The sequence below is a fragment of the Arachis stenosperma genome, chromosome 9 (genome assembly GCF_014773155.1).
Source record: "Arachis stenosperma cultivar V10309 chromosome 9, arast.V10309.gnm1.PFL2, whole genome shotgun sequence".
Taxonomy (NCBI): Eukaryota; Viridiplantae; Streptophyta; class Magnoliopsida; order Fabales; family Fabaceae; genus Arachis; species Arachis stenosperma.
The window spans coordinates 28,336,418-28,354,533 of NC_080385.1; the positions used below are offsets into that span (position 1 = coordinate 28,336,418).

The 18,116-nt window shown below is 34.4% G+C and overlaps 1 protein-coding gene across 2 annotated transcripts; it reads left to right on the forward strand.

The window, feature by feature from the left end:
- The first annotated feature begins 14,445 nt into the window (after window positions 1–14,445).
- Window positions 14,446–15,380, forward strand: LOC130948176 (uncharacterized). Of its 2 annotated transcripts, none has more exons than XM_057876892.1 (2): window positions 14,446–14,614; window positions 14,710–15,380. In XM_057876892.1, the coding sequence occupies exon 2, from the start codon at window positions 14,731–14,733 to the stop codon at window positions 15,052–15,054; it is 324 nt and encodes a 107-aa protein (XP_057732875.1). In that variant the 5' UTR covers window positions 14,446–14,614; window positions 14,710–14,730; the 3' UTR covers window positions 15,055–15,380. The 2 variants fall into 2 exon arrangements, with proteins under 2 accessions (XP_057732875.1, XP_057732876.1); XM_057876893.1 differs by having other exon boundaries at window positions 14,461–14,614; window positions 14,713–15,380.
- Window positions 15,381–18,116: the final 2,736 nt, after the last annotated feature.

Consider the following 18,116-nt stretch of genomic DNA (forward strand, 5'->3'; position numbering starts at 1 on the left):
TCAGGTAGTGATATGCTTGGCCCGTTTTGATTTCTTTGGCTTCTTTCTTTGCTTTTTCTTGTGCTCTTAATTTTGCTTTCAGCCCAACATCCTTGCTGATTGCTTTTCATTTCATTTGGGCTATTGAATTTTGGCCTGCAATAACAAACAATTAGTAATAAGTAATTATGATTAATCAACACTAATTATTTATTTTGCCCAAAAATAATGTTTGTCATCACTTAATTAATTTATTTAATTTCTTAACTCAACAATCTCCCCCTTGATGACAAACATAATTTAAGCAATAATCAAAAGAAAATAAATTTGAGTAAGGTTTAGAAACTCTCTTTGATTGTTGTCATTTGCTTTTATGTTGCTCCCCCTTTCCTTTTCAGAATTAGCTTTCCCTGGATTTATGCTTTTCTCTTTGTTCTGTTTACATATGCTTATATAGGACCAAACAGATGCTATATACTAACCAAAAATGCAACAAATAGTGATAGTTTTAATGGCCAAAATAGAGCTTTAACACATTAGGGTCAAGGTCAAGATAGCAACATATCATAAAGCAAGTTTTCAACCTCATTCACAATAGTTCACAATATTTGCAAACATTTGTAAATCAAGATTATTAAAATCTGTAGCAGTCAAACAAAATCTACAAAAAAAAAATAGTAAACAAAAGCAACTTCAGTCAATTTAGCATTCAGCACATTCAGCATTTCAGCCATTGCACCTATTACTCCCCCTTTTGTCATCAAGGGTAGAAAATAAGTATTAGCAACAAGAAAACAATGCCTTGTATCCTGCAGAAAAGAATTAGATCATAGTTCAAAGAACTAACCAAACTACCAAAAGTGCAGCAGTATTTAGAATTATTACAGTTATCCAAAATGAAACTGTTAAACAGTAGTAAAAGAAACATAAGTCATGAGATAAAATAGAAAGCAGCAGTGGCAGTTTTCATGAGACAATTCCTTGGTATCAGAACCATTCCCCTCCGAATCAGCTCCCTCTTCAACATCGGTGGCATGGTCTGCATCCTTTTGAAGGTTATCAATGAAGGTCATGAACACAGCCACTCTATCCCTTGATTTCTTTAGGAAATTCTCATGCTTGCTAGCTAATTTTCTTTGCTCTTTGCTCATTGCAATCATGTGATTTGATTGGGAAACGAACTCCTGAACAACATCTTTTACCACATTCAGCAAAGCAAATTTCTTCCCAGTAGAGATGGATGTACCCTCAGTGGAGAGGGACAGAGAATCCTCAAGAACAAAGTCATCATCTTCATCATCTAAGACCACCCTTTCAGATCGAGTAGGTCCTTTATTATGTTTCACTGAACCACCCCTTTTTAGGTATGAATGTCTATTTTCATATTCCTCATTGGTCAAGTCAACACCAAAATACTCAAATATGCAAGTTAGAAACATGCCATAAGGAAGTGCTTTGTCCTTTTCACTCCTAACATAGTCAAACATATATCTAACCATCAAGTATGCAAATGAAATTTCAGTTTTGGTGAGAAGGGCATATAAAACAAGAGTATCAGTGTAGGAAACCCTTTGATATGAGCCACTTTGAGGCAGAATAATGTGGTTGACCATTCGGTGCAACTGAGCACGCTCATATCCTAGGGCTTTGTGAGTAGGTGTAATACCATCAATTAAGGAAACATGTTCACAAATGTGAGCCAATGCATCATGGTAAGATATTCCAACTCCATCATCCCACTTAACAGAAGTGTAAGCACAAGGCCCAACATCAGTATACTTCAAAGCATCACTGATGGTTTCATTGTTTAAAACTATGTCTCGTCCCTTTACATATGAATGAGCAGTGCCTTCATGATAAGTCATGTTTGCATAAAATTCTTTGACCAATAAGGGATAAACAGACTTTTTTATTTCAAAAAGAGGATTCCAATCCAGAAAAATCAAGTTATCAACAACTGAAAAACCTTTTCTTTTCAAAGATGGCAGATCAGCGAGAAAAGATGGACATAGGGTGCGATACTTGATAACCCCATCATAAAAGTTATTATTCATGGCAGATTTGAATCTATAGGGGTTATAGTTCGAGTGAGAGGTCAAAAAGTGAGCTTTGTGATCAAAAGGTCCAATGTCTGGTTCTTTAACATTTTTGAGAGGGACTCGAGTGTTACCTCGTTGAGAGCGCACAGGAACCGACCTGGATTTGGGTTGTGTTGGTTCGGGAACAGGTTCCTCAACCGCCATACGTTTTCCCTTGGAGGAGCTAGGCTTCACAGAACCAGGTTTTGAGGAGCCTAGCTTGGAAGTTGCGGCCTTCGGTGGCAGTGTCGGCTTGGCAGGGGCAGGGTACCTTAGCGTGGTCTTGGTTCGAGCCATGGGAGTAGTGCGAGGAGGAGAGGTAGGAGGAGAAGGTGAAGGAGTGAAAGTAGGGTCTTGAGAGTGAGTTGATGGTCTAGGAAGCTTATGAATCTTTTCACGTGGTGCTCTTTTAGCAATAACTTTCTTCCCCGTTTGGTTAGATTTAGGCTTTTGATGGAAGAGAAGCAGTGGAGTGAGAGGGAAGAAACCGAAGGGTTTGAGGAGAAGTTATGGAGGGAAGAGAGGGAGTGTTGGTAACCGTACCCAAAAGTGAATTTTCAAAACCATGTAACTGCATCACCTTTTGAAATGACATGAAAAGACCTGACCTCATAAAAAGAAAGATTTTATTTGATTCAAAAATTAAAACAGGAAATTAATTTTAAATTTTAAAAACTTTTAAAAATTTAAATCAAACTGAAAATTTTTTTGGATCAAGAATATTAAATAAAAATCTTTTTCAAAATAAATTAGGCACACAGCCCACCAAACACAACAACCAAACAAAAATGTAACATTCATATATGGGCCCAGAGATGGTTGGATTTAAGAAAACACATTGGGCCACTCTAGATCTGATTTTGAGGTTGGCCCAGATTAACTTTCACTTGAAACAAGCCCAAAACACGCTGATTTGAAGGAAACGTTCATCACTTGCCCAGAATTGTCTTATACCTGTTTATGAGACAAAAAGCTCCAGCAAATACATCAGCATTTTTCAAATAAGGAATCATAACTCAAAATTCTTAGACAAGTCCTAAGCATGCAGAATCTATCCTCAGCTAATGATTTTATGAAAATATCTGCTAATTGCTCCTCAGATTAACAAATTGAATACTAATATCTCCCTTTTGGACATGTTCTCTTATTGAGTGAAATTTCACTTCAATATGCTTAGTCCTAGAGTGCAAAACTGAATTTTTAGAAATATTGATGGCACTCATATTATCACACATCAAGGAAATATTTTCAACATTTAATTTGTAATCAACAAGTTGTGTTTTTAATCATAAAAGCTTAGAACAACAAGAAGAAGCAGCTATATACTCAGCCTCTACAGTGGATAAGGCCACTGTTGGGTGCTTCTTACTTGAACAAATATTTAAGGACTTTCCAAGGAAACAACATAGGCCTGAAGTGCTTCTTCTATCAACTCTATCACCAGTAAAATCTGCATCACAATAACCAACTGCAGAAAAATCATCAATCTTAGGATACCAAAGACCAAAATTGGATGTGCCATGAACATATCTAATGATCCTTTTAACTGCTGAAAGATGTGACTCTATAGGTTTGGATTGGAATCTTGAACACAATCCAACACTTTGCATAATGTCGGGTCTAGAGGATGTTAAGTACATAAGAGAACCAATCATTCCTCTATACCTAGTCTCATCTACATCTTTCTCAGTTTCTCCCTTATCTAATTTAGAATTAGGGTGCATGGGAGTTCCCATGGGTTTGGCATTTTCCATACCAAATTTCTTAAATAATTCCTTGGCATACTTCTCTTGATGAATGAAAATACCATTTTCAGTTTGTTTAATTTGCAGCCCAAGGAAAAAATTAAGTTCACCCATCATTACTCATGTCAAATTCACTTGTCATGAGTTTTCCAAATTCAGAACAAAGGGATTCATTTGCCGATCCAAAAATAATGTCATCAACATATATTTGAACTAGAATAAAGGAATCATTAGAATTCTTGATAAATAGATTTGTGTCTGTGGTGCCTCTTTGAAAATCATTTTTCAAAAGAAAAGAACTAAGTCTCTCATACCAAGCTCTAGGAGCTTGTCTTAAACCATAGAGAGCTTTAGATAATTTGAAAACATGATCATAATACTTTTTGTTTTCAAAACTAAGTGGCTACTCCACATACACTTCTCTATCTATCACACCATTCAAAAATGTACATTTCACATCCATTTGATATAATTTAAAACCACAAAATGCAACATAGGCTAAGAGAAGTCTTATGGCTTCCATTCAGGCAACAGGGGCAAAGAATTCATCAAAGTCTATTCCTTCTTCTTGGTCATATCCTTGTGCCACAAGCCTTGCCTTGTTTCTTGCAATGCTGCCATCTTCTCCTAACTTGTTCCGAAATATCCACTTGGTGCCGGTCACTTTCTTTCCACTTGGTCTTGGAACCAAAGTCCACACTTGGTTCTTCTCAAACTCAAGAAGCTCTTCCTCCATTGCTTTAACCCAAGAAGGGTCACTAAGGGCTTCCTTGACATTTTGAGGCTCTATTTGTGAGAAGAGGGCAATGTTCGATTCTTCATTTGCCTTTCTGGTGGATGACCGAGTTCTAACCCCTTGAGAGACGTCCCCAATGACAAATTCCTTTGGATAATTCTTCAAGAATCTCCATTCATGAGGTCTGATGGACTTTGAGGTAGATTCAGTTACCAAGGGATTTTGGGTGCTGCTGGCTTCAGGATCTCCCTCAGATTTATGAGACAAAATAGAATTGTCTCTTGAATTTTTAGCAACTGCAATTTCTGGGTCAGGTTGAGCAGACTTTCCATTTTCTTGATTTTGCCCAGTTTCAACGTCCTTTTGAGCTTGATTTCCTGCATCACAATCTTCCAAAATGCTTTGCACCAAATTAGTATCACAAAAAGTAATATGTATGGACTCCTCAATAATCCTAGCATCTTGATGATAAATCCTATATGCTTTACTAGTTGTGGAATATCCTACAAACAAACACTCATAAGCCTTTGGATCAAATTTACCCAAATTATCCTTGTTATTTAAAATAAAACATTTGGATCCAAAGATGTGTAAGTAGTCTAAGTTTGGTGGGTAGCCTTTCCAAAGTTCATAAGGGGTTTTCTTCAAAAATGTCCTTATGATTGTTCTATTCAAAATGTGGCAAGCCGTGTTAACCGCTTCAGCCCAAAGAAATTTTGGAACATTGCTCTCACAAAGCATAGCTCTTGTCATCTCTTGTATGCTTCTATTTCTCCTTTCCACCACACCATTTTGTTGTGGTGTTCTTGGACAAGAGAAGTTGTGAGATATTCTAAATTCCTCACAAAAGGATTCAAATAAATTATTTTCAAATTCAGTTCCATGATCACTTCTTATAGAAGAGATTTTCAAATCCTTTTCATTTTGAATTTTCTTGCAAAAAGGTTCAAAGGCCGAAAAGGCTTCATTTTTGTATGCAAGAAATAAAACCCAACCAAACCTAGTATAGTCATCCACAATTACTAAACCATAATGTTTACTACCTCGGCTTTGAGTTCTTGTTGGACCAAATAAATCAATGTGTAGCAACTCAAGTGGTCTTTTAGTAGATATGTCTTTCTTTGGTTTAAAAGAACTTTTTGTTTGTTTTTCCATTTAGCAAGCATCACAAGTGATGTCTTTGTCAAACTTTATCAACGGAAGACCTCTTACTAATTCTTTCTTTACAAGTTTGTTTATTTGAAACATACTTGCATAGCCCAATCTCTTGTGCCATAACCACTTTTCATATTCTTTAGAGTGAAGACAAGCTACATTTTGATCCTTTAGTTCATCAAGAGTAAGTCCATATATATTATTAAAACGCTTGGCAACAAACATCACTTCATTTGTCTTTTCATTCACAACACAGCATTCAGATCTTTTGAAAGTCACTAAATATCCTAAATCACACAGCTGACTTATACTCAAAAGATCGTGCTTCAAACCACATACTAAAAGTACCTAATCAATGAAAGTTGATTGCTCATTACCTACTTTTCCAACAGCAATGATTTTACCTTTACCATCATCTCCAAAGGTCACAAAACCTCCATCATACTTGTTTAGTTTGATGAAGTAGGTTGACCTTCCAGTCATGTGCCTTGAACATCCACTATCCATGTACCACATGTCCTTTTTGTTCTTGGATGCTAGGCAAATCTGCATGAAGAGTTTCAAGTAGCCTTAGGTATCCAAATTAATTTGGATCCTTTGAAGTTAACCCATCTTGGTTGCCCAAGTGCATTGAAATCACAAACAACATTGTAAACTTTGTTTCCTACAACTCTCTTTTCAATGAAGCATTGTGCATATGAGTGACCAAATTTCTTGCAATTAACACAATGATTTTTTTATATGTGTTGCTAAAATTGAGGTGAGTTATATTGCTTGAAGTGATTAAATGGTTGAAATTTTCTGGTTTTAGGAGGAGATGGATTTCTTTTGACAAATTTATTTTTGTTATAATTATTCCTCTTTGCAAAAATATTTTCACCAGAATTTTTGAAACTCTTTGGATTTTTTGAAAATGAGATTTTGTTGTAGAAAATTAGTTTCTTGAAAGCATCCTCATTTTTCGAAATGTAACCCAAACTGGCCGGTTTGAGCTCGGATCAGTTCTTGGTGAAGGCTCAGTTTCACTTGTGTATACTTCATCACAGTTTTTTTCAAGAGTTGAAACATATCCAATACCCGATTTGTTTGGTATGGATTTGGAATTTGACAAAGAAGCCACAAACTTTATAGAGGAAGTATTTAAAACTGCATCTTCCTTGGCTAAGTAGCCTAAACCAGATTTTTCAAACAATGGTTTTTGACTAGCAAGTAATTTGTCCAAGTAACTAGAAACTTGAGCAAATTTTGCTAAGTCACAATTCAGCCTTTTAATCATATCATTTAATCTTTCATTTTCAGCAATTAACTCATGAGAAGGATCCACAATGTGCTTTCCTTTTAATTTTTCAAATTCAGATTTTAGAAATCTATTTTCTTTAATGATGTCCAAAGCACATTCAGTTTCCTTCACTTTTTCTTTTAAAAAATTATTTTCAGCTCTTAACACATCTCTTTCATATCTGCACTCATTGTATTTATCTAGCAGTTTTGATGTATTTAAGGTGAGATCATCAATAATAGCATGTAAATCATCTATGGTTAAATCATAGTAATTTACCTCATCAAGATTGTTATTTCCAGCCATGAAACAATCTTTGTCTTCACCTTCAGATTCTTCTTCTTCATTTGAGTCATTCTCAAGATCCTCCCAAGCTGCCATGAGTACTCTCTTCCTTTCCTTTATCCTCCTTTTTGAGCTTTGGACAGTTTAGCTTGAAGTGTCCAGCCTCCTTGCAGTGATGGCATGTCACCTTGCTCAAGTCGAACTTGTGGTCCTTTGAACTTGAACCCTTGTATTTGTCATTGTTTTTCATCATCCTTCTAAATCTCCTAGCAAAAAACAAAAGCTCATCATCTGAAATACCATCACTAGACTTACTCTCTTTCGGTTCTATCTGAGACTTGAGGGCTATTCCCTTTTTCTTTGAATCTGTGTTTGTGTGTGTGGCTTCATAGGCAAGGAGTTTTCCTCTCAGCTCATCATAGGTTATGGGACTTATGTTGTTGCTCTCGGTTAGGACAGTTGCAATGTTTTTCCATTCTTTTGTGAGGCTTCTAAGGAGTTTTCTCACCAAGGTTTGTTCTGCATAGTTTGTACCCATAGCATCAAGGTTGTTGATTATGATTGAGAATCTCTCAAACACTTCATCAATGCTTTCTCCATCCTTCATGTTGAACATCTCGTACTCTTTTCGCAGCATATCAATCCTCGTTTCTTTGACTTGTTTAGTGCCTTCATGTGTAACCTGAAGTTTTTTCCAAATTTCTTTGGCTGTCTTGCATCTAGACACCTTCCGGTACTCTTCAAAGCTGATAGCACAGTGAAGAAGGTTGATTACTTTAGCATTCAGCTCTATCTTTTTCTTGTCATCTTCGTTCTACTCAGCTTCTTCTTTTGGAGTCACCACTCCATCAGCACTTGTTTTTGTTGGGATCTTGGGACCGCTCACAACAATCTTCCATATGTTGTAGTCAATGGATTGGATGAAGATCCTTATCCTTTCTTTCCAGTAGGAGTAGTTCTTCCCGTTGAAGAAAGGTAGCCAGTTATTTGATTGGCCTTCAGTGAGGGTGTAGGTAACAGTGGTTGTGCCCAAGTTGTTCCTCATTGGATCTTTGCTCCAAGCGATTAAGCTTGATTCTTGAGACCTTAGCTCTTGATACCAATTGAAGGTTGTGGTAGGCTTAGAGAAGGGGGGTTGAATCTATGCCTTCCTTTTAAGTTGCTGTTTTAACCCTTTTAGATCTACACTTTTAATTCTGATTCTGTTATTACTCAACAGCAAAAATTTATGAGACAATTTATTTTTGTCTCATGAATATCAGAAAACATAACATAGCAGAGAAAAGAAAAGCTAACACCAGCATATATCCTGGTTCGGTTGCCTTGTGCTATGCAACCTACGTCCAGTATCCTCCACAACAATGGAGGAATTTTCACTATAGTTAAAAGTATTACATACACCAATTTCACATTCAAGTTCTAACCTAACTTGACATTGGCTATGCTAACTCCTAACTATTCACTCTTAGTGCTAACCCAACTAAGTAAGGGATACCAAACAGGTACAAGATACAAGACACTTAACTAACCTAAAGAAATCAGAAAATAACTCTAGGCTTTTCTCAAAAGTGTATCACTCAGCCTTTTTTTTGACTCATGGCTTTTACTTGAGCTTTCTCACAATGCCTTTTCTCACAAAAAATTACAGAAAGATAAACTTAGAAAAGTACATTACAATCAGTAAAAACATGAAGGAGATTGACTTCATCAACAGCCTTTGTGCTATGCGAAAACCAGATTAGCAAGCCTCTGATTCAGTTCTTCATACTGGCAGAATGCACCTTTGATTAGGTTACACTGTCCAGTTAGTTGAACTTTCTCAAAGAACATTTCTCAGAACAAAACCTCAATATTCTGGTTAACTCTCCTTGCCTTCTGAATAAACAGCAAGCTTCTTTTATCTCCTTGCATGTTCCTTGGTTCTTCTTCCAAGGTCAACACCTTGAGCCTTGAGCTTCACCAACCCACGGATTCACTTTTTCTCCTTAATCTCCAGATCAGAAACTTTGCTTCTGACTTCTTTATCTTGATCGAAAGCCATAAAGTAGCAACCACATGAGTCTTCCAATAGTCAACTTGATCTGAGCCCTTGAAAACCAACTTGGTCCCCAAGTTATGTTTAAGACCGTGGATTCACAGTAGAGAAGAACAGAAACTAGCTTTCCTTCATATCCCATTTTGAATAGAGCAGAGAGTTGGAAAGAAGAGAAGAAGATCTGATGCATGCAAGAGGAAATGATTTGCCTTTGATCTTTTCTTAACTAGATTTGGCTTAAACTTGTTGATTTGACATTCTGTTTTTCAAGCTTAAACCTTCTCTCACTTACTTCTTTGGTTACTAGCTTAGGGGAGAATCTCTTTCTCTCTTTCTTACTTTTCTGAAGCTCTGATTTGACTATGACAAAAGAGAGGGGAACGTTGCTTTGGTTGGAGTAAGATGGAGGGAATTTCTTTTCTGAAATCAGATCAGGCTTGGATCAGGTAGTGATATGCTTGGCCCGTTTTGATTTCTTTGGCTTCTTTCTTTGCTTTTTCTTGTGCTCTTAATTTTGCTTTCAGCCCAACATCCTTGCTGATTGCTTTTCATTTCATTTGGGCTATTGAATTTTGGCCTGCAACAATAAACAATTACTAATAAGTAATTATGATTAATTAACACTAATTATTTATTTTGCCCAAAAATAATGTTTGTCATCACTTAATTAATTTAGTTAATTTCTTAACTCAACAAGTATTTTCAGAGATTACAGGACATGAATGGCTTAGAGAATGGAAAGGAAGCATGAAAAAGTGGAAGGAATACAAGAAATTGAAGGAACTGCAAGGCTGTCAGCCCTAACCTCTTTTCACTCAATCGATCATAACTTGAACTACAGAGGTCCAAATGAGGCGGTTTTAGTGGCATTGGAAAGCTAATATTTGGGGCTTCGCAACGATATATAATTTGTCATATTTGATCTGGCGTTTAAGGACGCGCACGCGCAAAGCACGTGCACGCGCACATTGGCCAAAAGTCCATCGGCGCGCACGCGCACCTGGCACGTACGCGCGACAAGCGCGACGTACTGTCACTGCAATAATCGCTAAGGGTGATCCCAGCAATTTCTGGGCTATTTTTGATGCAGTTTTTGGCCCAGAAAACACATATTAGAGGCTACAGAGTAGGAGAATCAATCCATTCATCACACAACTTTCATTCACACAATTTTAGGTTTTAGATGTAGATTCTAAAGAAAGAGGCTTTCTCCTCTCTCTAGCTTTTAGGATTTAGGATTTAGGATTTCTTCTTTCAAATTCTTCTCAATTCCAGGTTCAATGTTCTTTTAATTTATTAATACAAAGAGTATCTTTCCATTTAATCTTATTATTTGTTTAATTGCTTCCATTTAATTTTAATTGCCATGTTCCCTTTTTACTTCTTTTATGATTTATGAAAATGTTATTCATGTTAGCCAAGTAGATCTCAACTTGACTTTGGAGTTGATTAATATTTGGAGACCCTTGAGTTGGAAGACTCCAGAGTTAAATAATAATTGGAGTTTGTTGGCTTGCTCTCTAGTTGCAACGCTAATCCTTCCTAAGGGAGAGGATTAGGACTTGTGAATAGATGTAGGCTCTTAACTTGACTTTTCTTCATTCGTTGAGAGTTAACCAAGTAATAACAACAATATTTTACTATTAATCTTGAAAAATCCAACAAGGATAGAACTTCCAATTAATCTTCTCCTAGTCAAGGTTTTTTATTGTTATTAATTTATTTTCTTTGCAATTTTCTCTTTTTATCTCTCAACATAAAACCCCAAATTTATATGACTCATAACCAATAATAAGAACACCTCCCTGCAATTCCTTGAGAGACGACCCGAGGTTTAAATACTTCGGTTATCAATTTTATTAGGGGTTTGTTACTTGTGACAAACAATCTTTTGTACGAAAGGATTCTTGTTGGTTTAGAAACTATACTAGCAACGTGAATTTATTTGTGAAATTCTAGACCGTCAAAAATCCATTCGTTAGTAATATTAAGCTAAATATAATTTTACCTTTTGTTGGTTTGAAATAAAATTCTATCCATGGATATATTGATCCCCAAGATCTTCTTGCAACAACGTGAGGAACCATTTCCAGCTTTCTTTAGTTTCATTATCAACAACAGCAAACGCAATCACATAGAAATGATTGTTCGCATCCTGACTTACAGCCGATAGAAGTTGTCCCCCAAAGTAGCCCTTCAAGAAGCAACCATCAAGTTCGATTAGTTTTCTACACCTAGCTTTGAACTCCCTTTTACAAGCATCTAGAAAAATATATAGCTTATTGAACAATGGAGGGGACTGAGGCATCGGTGTCACATCTAATATGGTGGAGCTTCCTAGGTTACTCCTAAGGATCTCACTCAAATAATCCCTCAACTTACTATACTGTGCTCTCTCATTTCCGATCACACACTCTCTTGCTTCTTTGAGGGCCCTATACACCATCTTCCCATTAATGATAACATTGTAGTCGATTTTGATGTGCTCATAAACCTCACTTAGAGTAATATGAGGTTGAGTTCGGAGCCTCTTCTCCAACTTATTGGCTACCCACTTCTGATCAGCCATATTGCTGCCAAATTCTCTGACACAGGTGTGTTGAGATATATAAGTCTTGATTTGGTAACTCTTCAGATGATTATCCTATGCACAATAAATTAGCCATCGACAAGGATTAAGTTTGATAGCACCACCACCCACAGCAAGCACATCAGTAGTAGCAGCATCCACTTTTGCGGTCTTAGCAGTAACAGTTTTAACAGAATCAGTTCCAAAAGTTACATTTGCAGCCTCTTCATTCACAGCCTCTTCATTTGCAGCCTCTGCATTCTGATTAGTAGATGCCTCCTTGACCCCCTTTGCCTTTCTTGGCTTTTTTATCCTCTTCACCCCATACTCACAATCACATCTAACTCTCCTTTGATCGTTTTTTATATACCTAATCTTCCTTCCCTCATAAATAGCATGATCCTTCAGAGCAGTTTTGAAAAATTCAATTGTGGCAAATTCCATTCCCAATTCAAAATACACCTCTCCAAATCCAGCAGCATCATTAAATTGTGAAAATTCATACCTCTCTCTTTCATCTTCAGAACTTTTCGGTGTCAATAATGACTCTGATTCATACTCAAAGATTGGATCTTCTTTCTCTACATTTTCTGTACTTTGTTCATCATCTTCACCAGAATTTGCATCCTCTGATCTTGGAATAGTAGCTCTTTTGTTCACCAAAATTTGTCCCAAATGAAGTTGACCTAGCACCCCTTTGTGTAGTATTTTTTGGGTTCTTGGAATTGGCCTTAACACCAATAGCCCACAAAATTTTAAGACTCTAGCACTAGTAGGCCCAGTAGATTTTGGCCTTGTAGCACTAATAGGCCCAGAATATTTTGGGCTTTCAGCACCAATTGCTCCATCAAACTTTACATTGCCAGATTTTTTAGCACCCTCAGTTTGCCTAGAACTTGACATAGCAGTACATTTGTTATCAACTATTGAAGCCTTCTTTTTCAAATTAACCATCTTTGAGCTTTTCTTTCCTACCCCATCATCACTGGACTCTTCTTCAATATCTGCATCAACGTCAAAGTCTATGTCGAGTCCCTCAGGAGGAGTAATCATTATCAGGTGATCAAAATACAAATAAAATTCCTTCAAATCCTTGTTCTTTAGTTTATTCTCACGCATCTGATTAATTTTCAGGTCTCTTTTTATAGGATGCAGCCCACTCTCTAAGTCAGGTGTCGTAGGATCAAATCAGTACATAGCTTTGTAATCCAAATAATCCAAACCTTAGTGTTTGCAGGTCAAAGAAGCATATCAGATCAATATCCATCTTAGAAAATTTATCAACTCTTCCATCAATATATCGAAGAACTCTATTGTTATCCCTTACAAAATGTCCACCATGGTGGAAAACAGAGATCTCAAATTCCTCCATCTACCTGTATGAATAAATACTTATAATCAACAAACATACTCATATAAACCTAGCTCTACTGTGACAATTTTTTTAAAAGAAACAAACTAAAAAATATTCATTCAACACATTTAGTAACTGTCAAGAAACATGCATACAAAATTAAAGAGACTTTGAAGGCATAGCATTGTGCTCTGTAATGCAACATACACCACAAAATAATATATCGACTCTAACAACTATAAACATATTCAAACATGGTCTCACCTTCTTCAATGCGCTTCTTCAATGGTGATCAAATCCACTTCAATGCCTCTTCCTTACGAATTGGTGCTGACGCATCTAGGAGAGACGTCTGGGTAATGGAATGCTAACCTCTATGGATGAAATTTACAACATCCGTCACGATCGTGATGTTGGAGATGAGGTGGGAGATGAGACGGGTGGTGATGAGGTAGGACTCTCTGTAAAAATTGAAAAATATTTGGGGTTTGAAGTCTTTTTGCAGTGAAAAGGATTGAAAGGGAAGAGAAGAAACGTGATTTTTATTCTCCTCTTGCAATGCTGTGTTTCTACATACTCAAAACGACCCTGTTTTGTTTATTAGGATAGGGACCAATATGTATGTGACGAACACCTGTGCAGGTTACTGACCACGTTGGATACTAAACATGCCAACTCAGCAGTCTCCGTTGATGAGTCACACCAAAAACTGAATTGTGGACTAATTTGGGTGACGGAGATAAACATTGGAGATTAATGTGTGTGTTACTTTTTTTGAAGACTAAAATATCCGCTTTTAAAATTCTTGGGACTAATTTAAATAATTACTCTTAATTATAATTCAGCTTTTAATTTTAAACTATTGTTCACTTCATTCATATTATTATTTTCCCATGCTTTCTTTTTTTAATTGTGAATGGGAAAGAGATTGAAATTAAGGTAACTTTTTAGGTGCTATTTGAAATTAGAATTTTTTTATAGTTAAATGCAGTTAGTTGCACTATTAGTTGGTTGTGTTTGTTTTTTCTTTTCTTATTTTTTTTTATCCATAATTGAGTAAAAGAAAGGAATTAAACTAAGAGAGAGAAGGGCCCCGGGGGAGGAAGGGGGGGGAGGGGATGGTAAAGGGTCAAATATAAGAGGAACACAAAAGGCACGTGACCGTCCGTCTAAAAGAACAACGGCTTATCAGGCTGTCCACGTGTTAAAGTGCTTAAAATAATAATGCAAGTGGCAAGTGGCAACAGGCAACAGGCAACAGCCACCCCCAGTCATCGAGGGGAGAAGGTAAAGAAGAAAAAAAGGAGCACACCAAAGAATGAGTTGTCTAATTAGACTTTACCTTCAACAGTGGTAAGCTAAATCGGAACGCATAACAAACAAATCAACACAAAACCAGGTGCGTTGAATTTCTACTGTTGCACTTGCACACTACACACACCACGTTCTTTCTTTTCTAATATATATATGTGTATCTTTTTTGTTTGTTCATAGTAGCGAGATCGAATAATAATCATGGAGGGTGTGAGTGTGAAGAATCCACTGTTCAGAAGTGAGTCATCCATTGGATACAACTACTACTACCCGGAGCAGAGCTACACCATGATTGAGAAGAGACAGGTGTTCCTGAGAAGCTACCAGTTCTGCCGAAAGAAGAGTCTAGTGGATAGAATCAAAGGCTCTTTGTTCAGAGTCAAGAAAGTCGTTTGGTTACGGTTAAGGTCTGCTCGGAGGTTGAGGCTGCTCATCTTCTCTAGGCTTAAACGCGCTTTCTATTATCGCCGGAGACGCTTTTCCCGCCTTTTCAACGCAACTCAAACTTCCTCGTGTCTCTGGTAAAACATCTACATGGAACTTATCACATGGTTAAGTGGATTTAGCCACCATCATTAATCATAAGATTGAAACACTACCTGTTTCTCAATTATTCACTTTTTTTTTTTTATTTATTTATTAGTAGAGACGTAACCTCATACGTTATAATGTTTAATAACTGCTCCCTGTTCTTGTCTTTTTCCCCGTTGGCGTTAGCAATAGAAATTGATGTGTGTAATTGTGTAGAACTAAATTGGTCCTCGTTGTTGTTGCCATGTAGCTTAGGAAAATGTATACAAATACAAGACTACTACTAATATTAAATTACTTAGTTTAATATTTCCAGATTAGTTTAATTTCCTTCCAAATGTTAGTGAGAAACGAGATTAGCAAGGCAGGAACATGGAAAGCAAACAAAAAGGGGTCAAATTGGGAAGCAGGATTTCATGCGCAATATGAGAGATTTGAAACAAACTTAGAATCCCAAGGTGTGTAGGATGGTAACTATACTATAGTAACTAAATTTGTTAGGTGTACGAGTTACGAAGAAGCAGTGTAAACGCGACGTCGTTAAATTTGTGATTAAAAAGAGAGAGTGGGGAAGGGGAATGTGATGACAGCTTGAAAACCCTCTTAATTTGGGATGTGAAGTATTTCGAGGTTCCAGGCTTGAATGGATTATTGGAGAATTTCTGCGGTCATTTTGCACTACTTGAGAATTCAGATGGGATAATTGGTTTACAAGTAATTAATATATTTTGAAACTATGTTTAAAATATGTTTTTTTAATATATCTTTTAGTAATTAAAATTTAATACATATAATTAATTAAATCGTATTATTTTTGTTAAAATTAAATTAGATAAAATGATTTAATAAAAAAATCGATAAATTAAATATTGAACCGGTTTAAATTAATATTTTTTTATAAAAAATAATTACAATAATTTTATTATAAAAAATAACTAAAATATTTTTATTATATATATTTTTTAATTTTAAAAATCATAAATCCTAATTCTATAACGACATAGAAAAAAGAAAAAAGATTAAGATTTAAAATTCTCAAAATTTTATATAATAATAATAGTAATAATAATAATATTTTAGTTATTTTTTATAATAGAAATATTATAGTCATTTTTTATAAAAAAAAAATTAATTTAGATTGGTTCAAGGTATAGTTTATTGAGTTTTTAGCCAAATTAATTTGTCTGATCTAATTTTGACAAAAATAATAATTATATGTATTAAATTTTAATTATTAAAAAATATATTTAAAAAAAGACATTTTAAGTATTTTTATTTAAATGGCTCCTACATTTTTTATATGTTAATATTACTTAATTTTTTTTAAATTATTTTATTTATCTTAAATTTTAAATTATAAATATTAACTCTAAAATTAATTAATATTAACTAAGTAAAGATTGAAAAATATTTCTCTTTGTTTATATTGCGGGCTTATAAATAATTTTGTACGTAGCTTTTAATTTCTCATGATTTTCATTATTATTTCCTTTATTTATATTTGAGCCGATTTCTTTCTCGTAAAATAATAAATTATTCGAACTCAATATATAATTTTATAATTAACATCTTGATCAATTATCTATAAGTATTTATTTCGGTACTATTATAAATTTATATATATCTAGTACAATAAAAATGTTGTCAATTATTTCATTGTATTTTCGAAATTTATCAGTTGAATATAAACATTGAATAATGGTATAAAATACTAAAGGTGTACATAGGTCGGGTGAAACCGAATTTATTTTAATCTAGATTCGACTTTAAATATACAGTATATTTATTTTTTAGATTCTAACTCGATCCTAAATCCAATGAAATGTAAATATTGTTGGGTTATAATTATTATAGGTCCAAATCGGATAAAAATCGGACCTTTAAAGATTTAACAATAATTTATAAATAAATTTATTTGTAAAAAAATTTATTTATGATGTACTTATTTATAAAAAAAATTGTTACTGAAAAGTTGATATCTATATTTGAACTTGAATTTGTCTATAAATTTTAATTTAGTGCTTTTTTATCTATTTTTTAATTTAACAACTGTGATTAAAAATAAAATAATAAATTTATAATTACTAAAATTAATTTAAAATATATATATTTTTTATTAGTTTTCTTAAGATTTACATGGATTGAATTTATTTTTGAGACATTTATTCGATCCTAAACCTAATAAAATTATACAAAATTAATCTCTAAAATATTTGAATTCATACCAAATTTTCGAACCGGACCGGATCAGCCTGTAAAATACGCATCAATCCCACAAATTTACGGTCTTTTGAACTTTAGTAAAATCCACTTTGAAAATCAAATAATATAGTGTAAAAAATAATAAAAAAGTTGAATTCTCATACACAAATCTAACTAGTCAGGTGTATGTGATACAATTTAGCATGCTTTCCGCAGCTTACAAAAATGCACATACTAAAAGTTTTATAACCCAATTCACTGCCAGCAAAATGGATAAAAAAAGAAAAAAAAAAACAGAACAAAAGAAAGAGTCTTTTTACACCTTGCTAAATGACATTTGAAAATTTAAAAAACGCAAAAAAGCCCTATCCTCAAATTCATCTAATTTCAGCATTGGCCCAATTTCACTTTCCAACAGATGAAAAGTTCGGCCCTGCGGTCATTTTATAGAAAAAATTCTACATTTATAATATATTCGAAATGAATCCTTTAAAATTTTTTTTTCGATAGTTTAATAAAGTATGATTTTTTATTATTTAATATTTTTTTCACATATTTTCGTTTATTTCATCTAAAAAATATAAATTAAAAATCATACTTTATCAAATAATTAAAAAAATTAAGAAAATTTATTCTCTTATCTATTTAATTCTATTCGTCAGATATTTGCTTTTAATTTTGATTAGTACATTTTTTTTCTTAGTATCTGTGAAATGTTTTTGTTAAAAATTTTAAAACTCATTCGATTCTCTTTTAGATTATTTAAAATATCGACTAACATAAAAATATCTAAAAACACATTCATTCTCTCTCTCTCTATATATATTAGTTTTCGATTCATAAAGCAACATCAA

What these genes read in the sequence shown, in the direction of transcription:
- LOC130948176 (XM_057876892.1), top strand. Translation starts at nt 14,731, where the DNA reads ATGGAGGGTGTGAGTGTGAAGAATCCACTGTTCAGAAGTGAGTCATCC.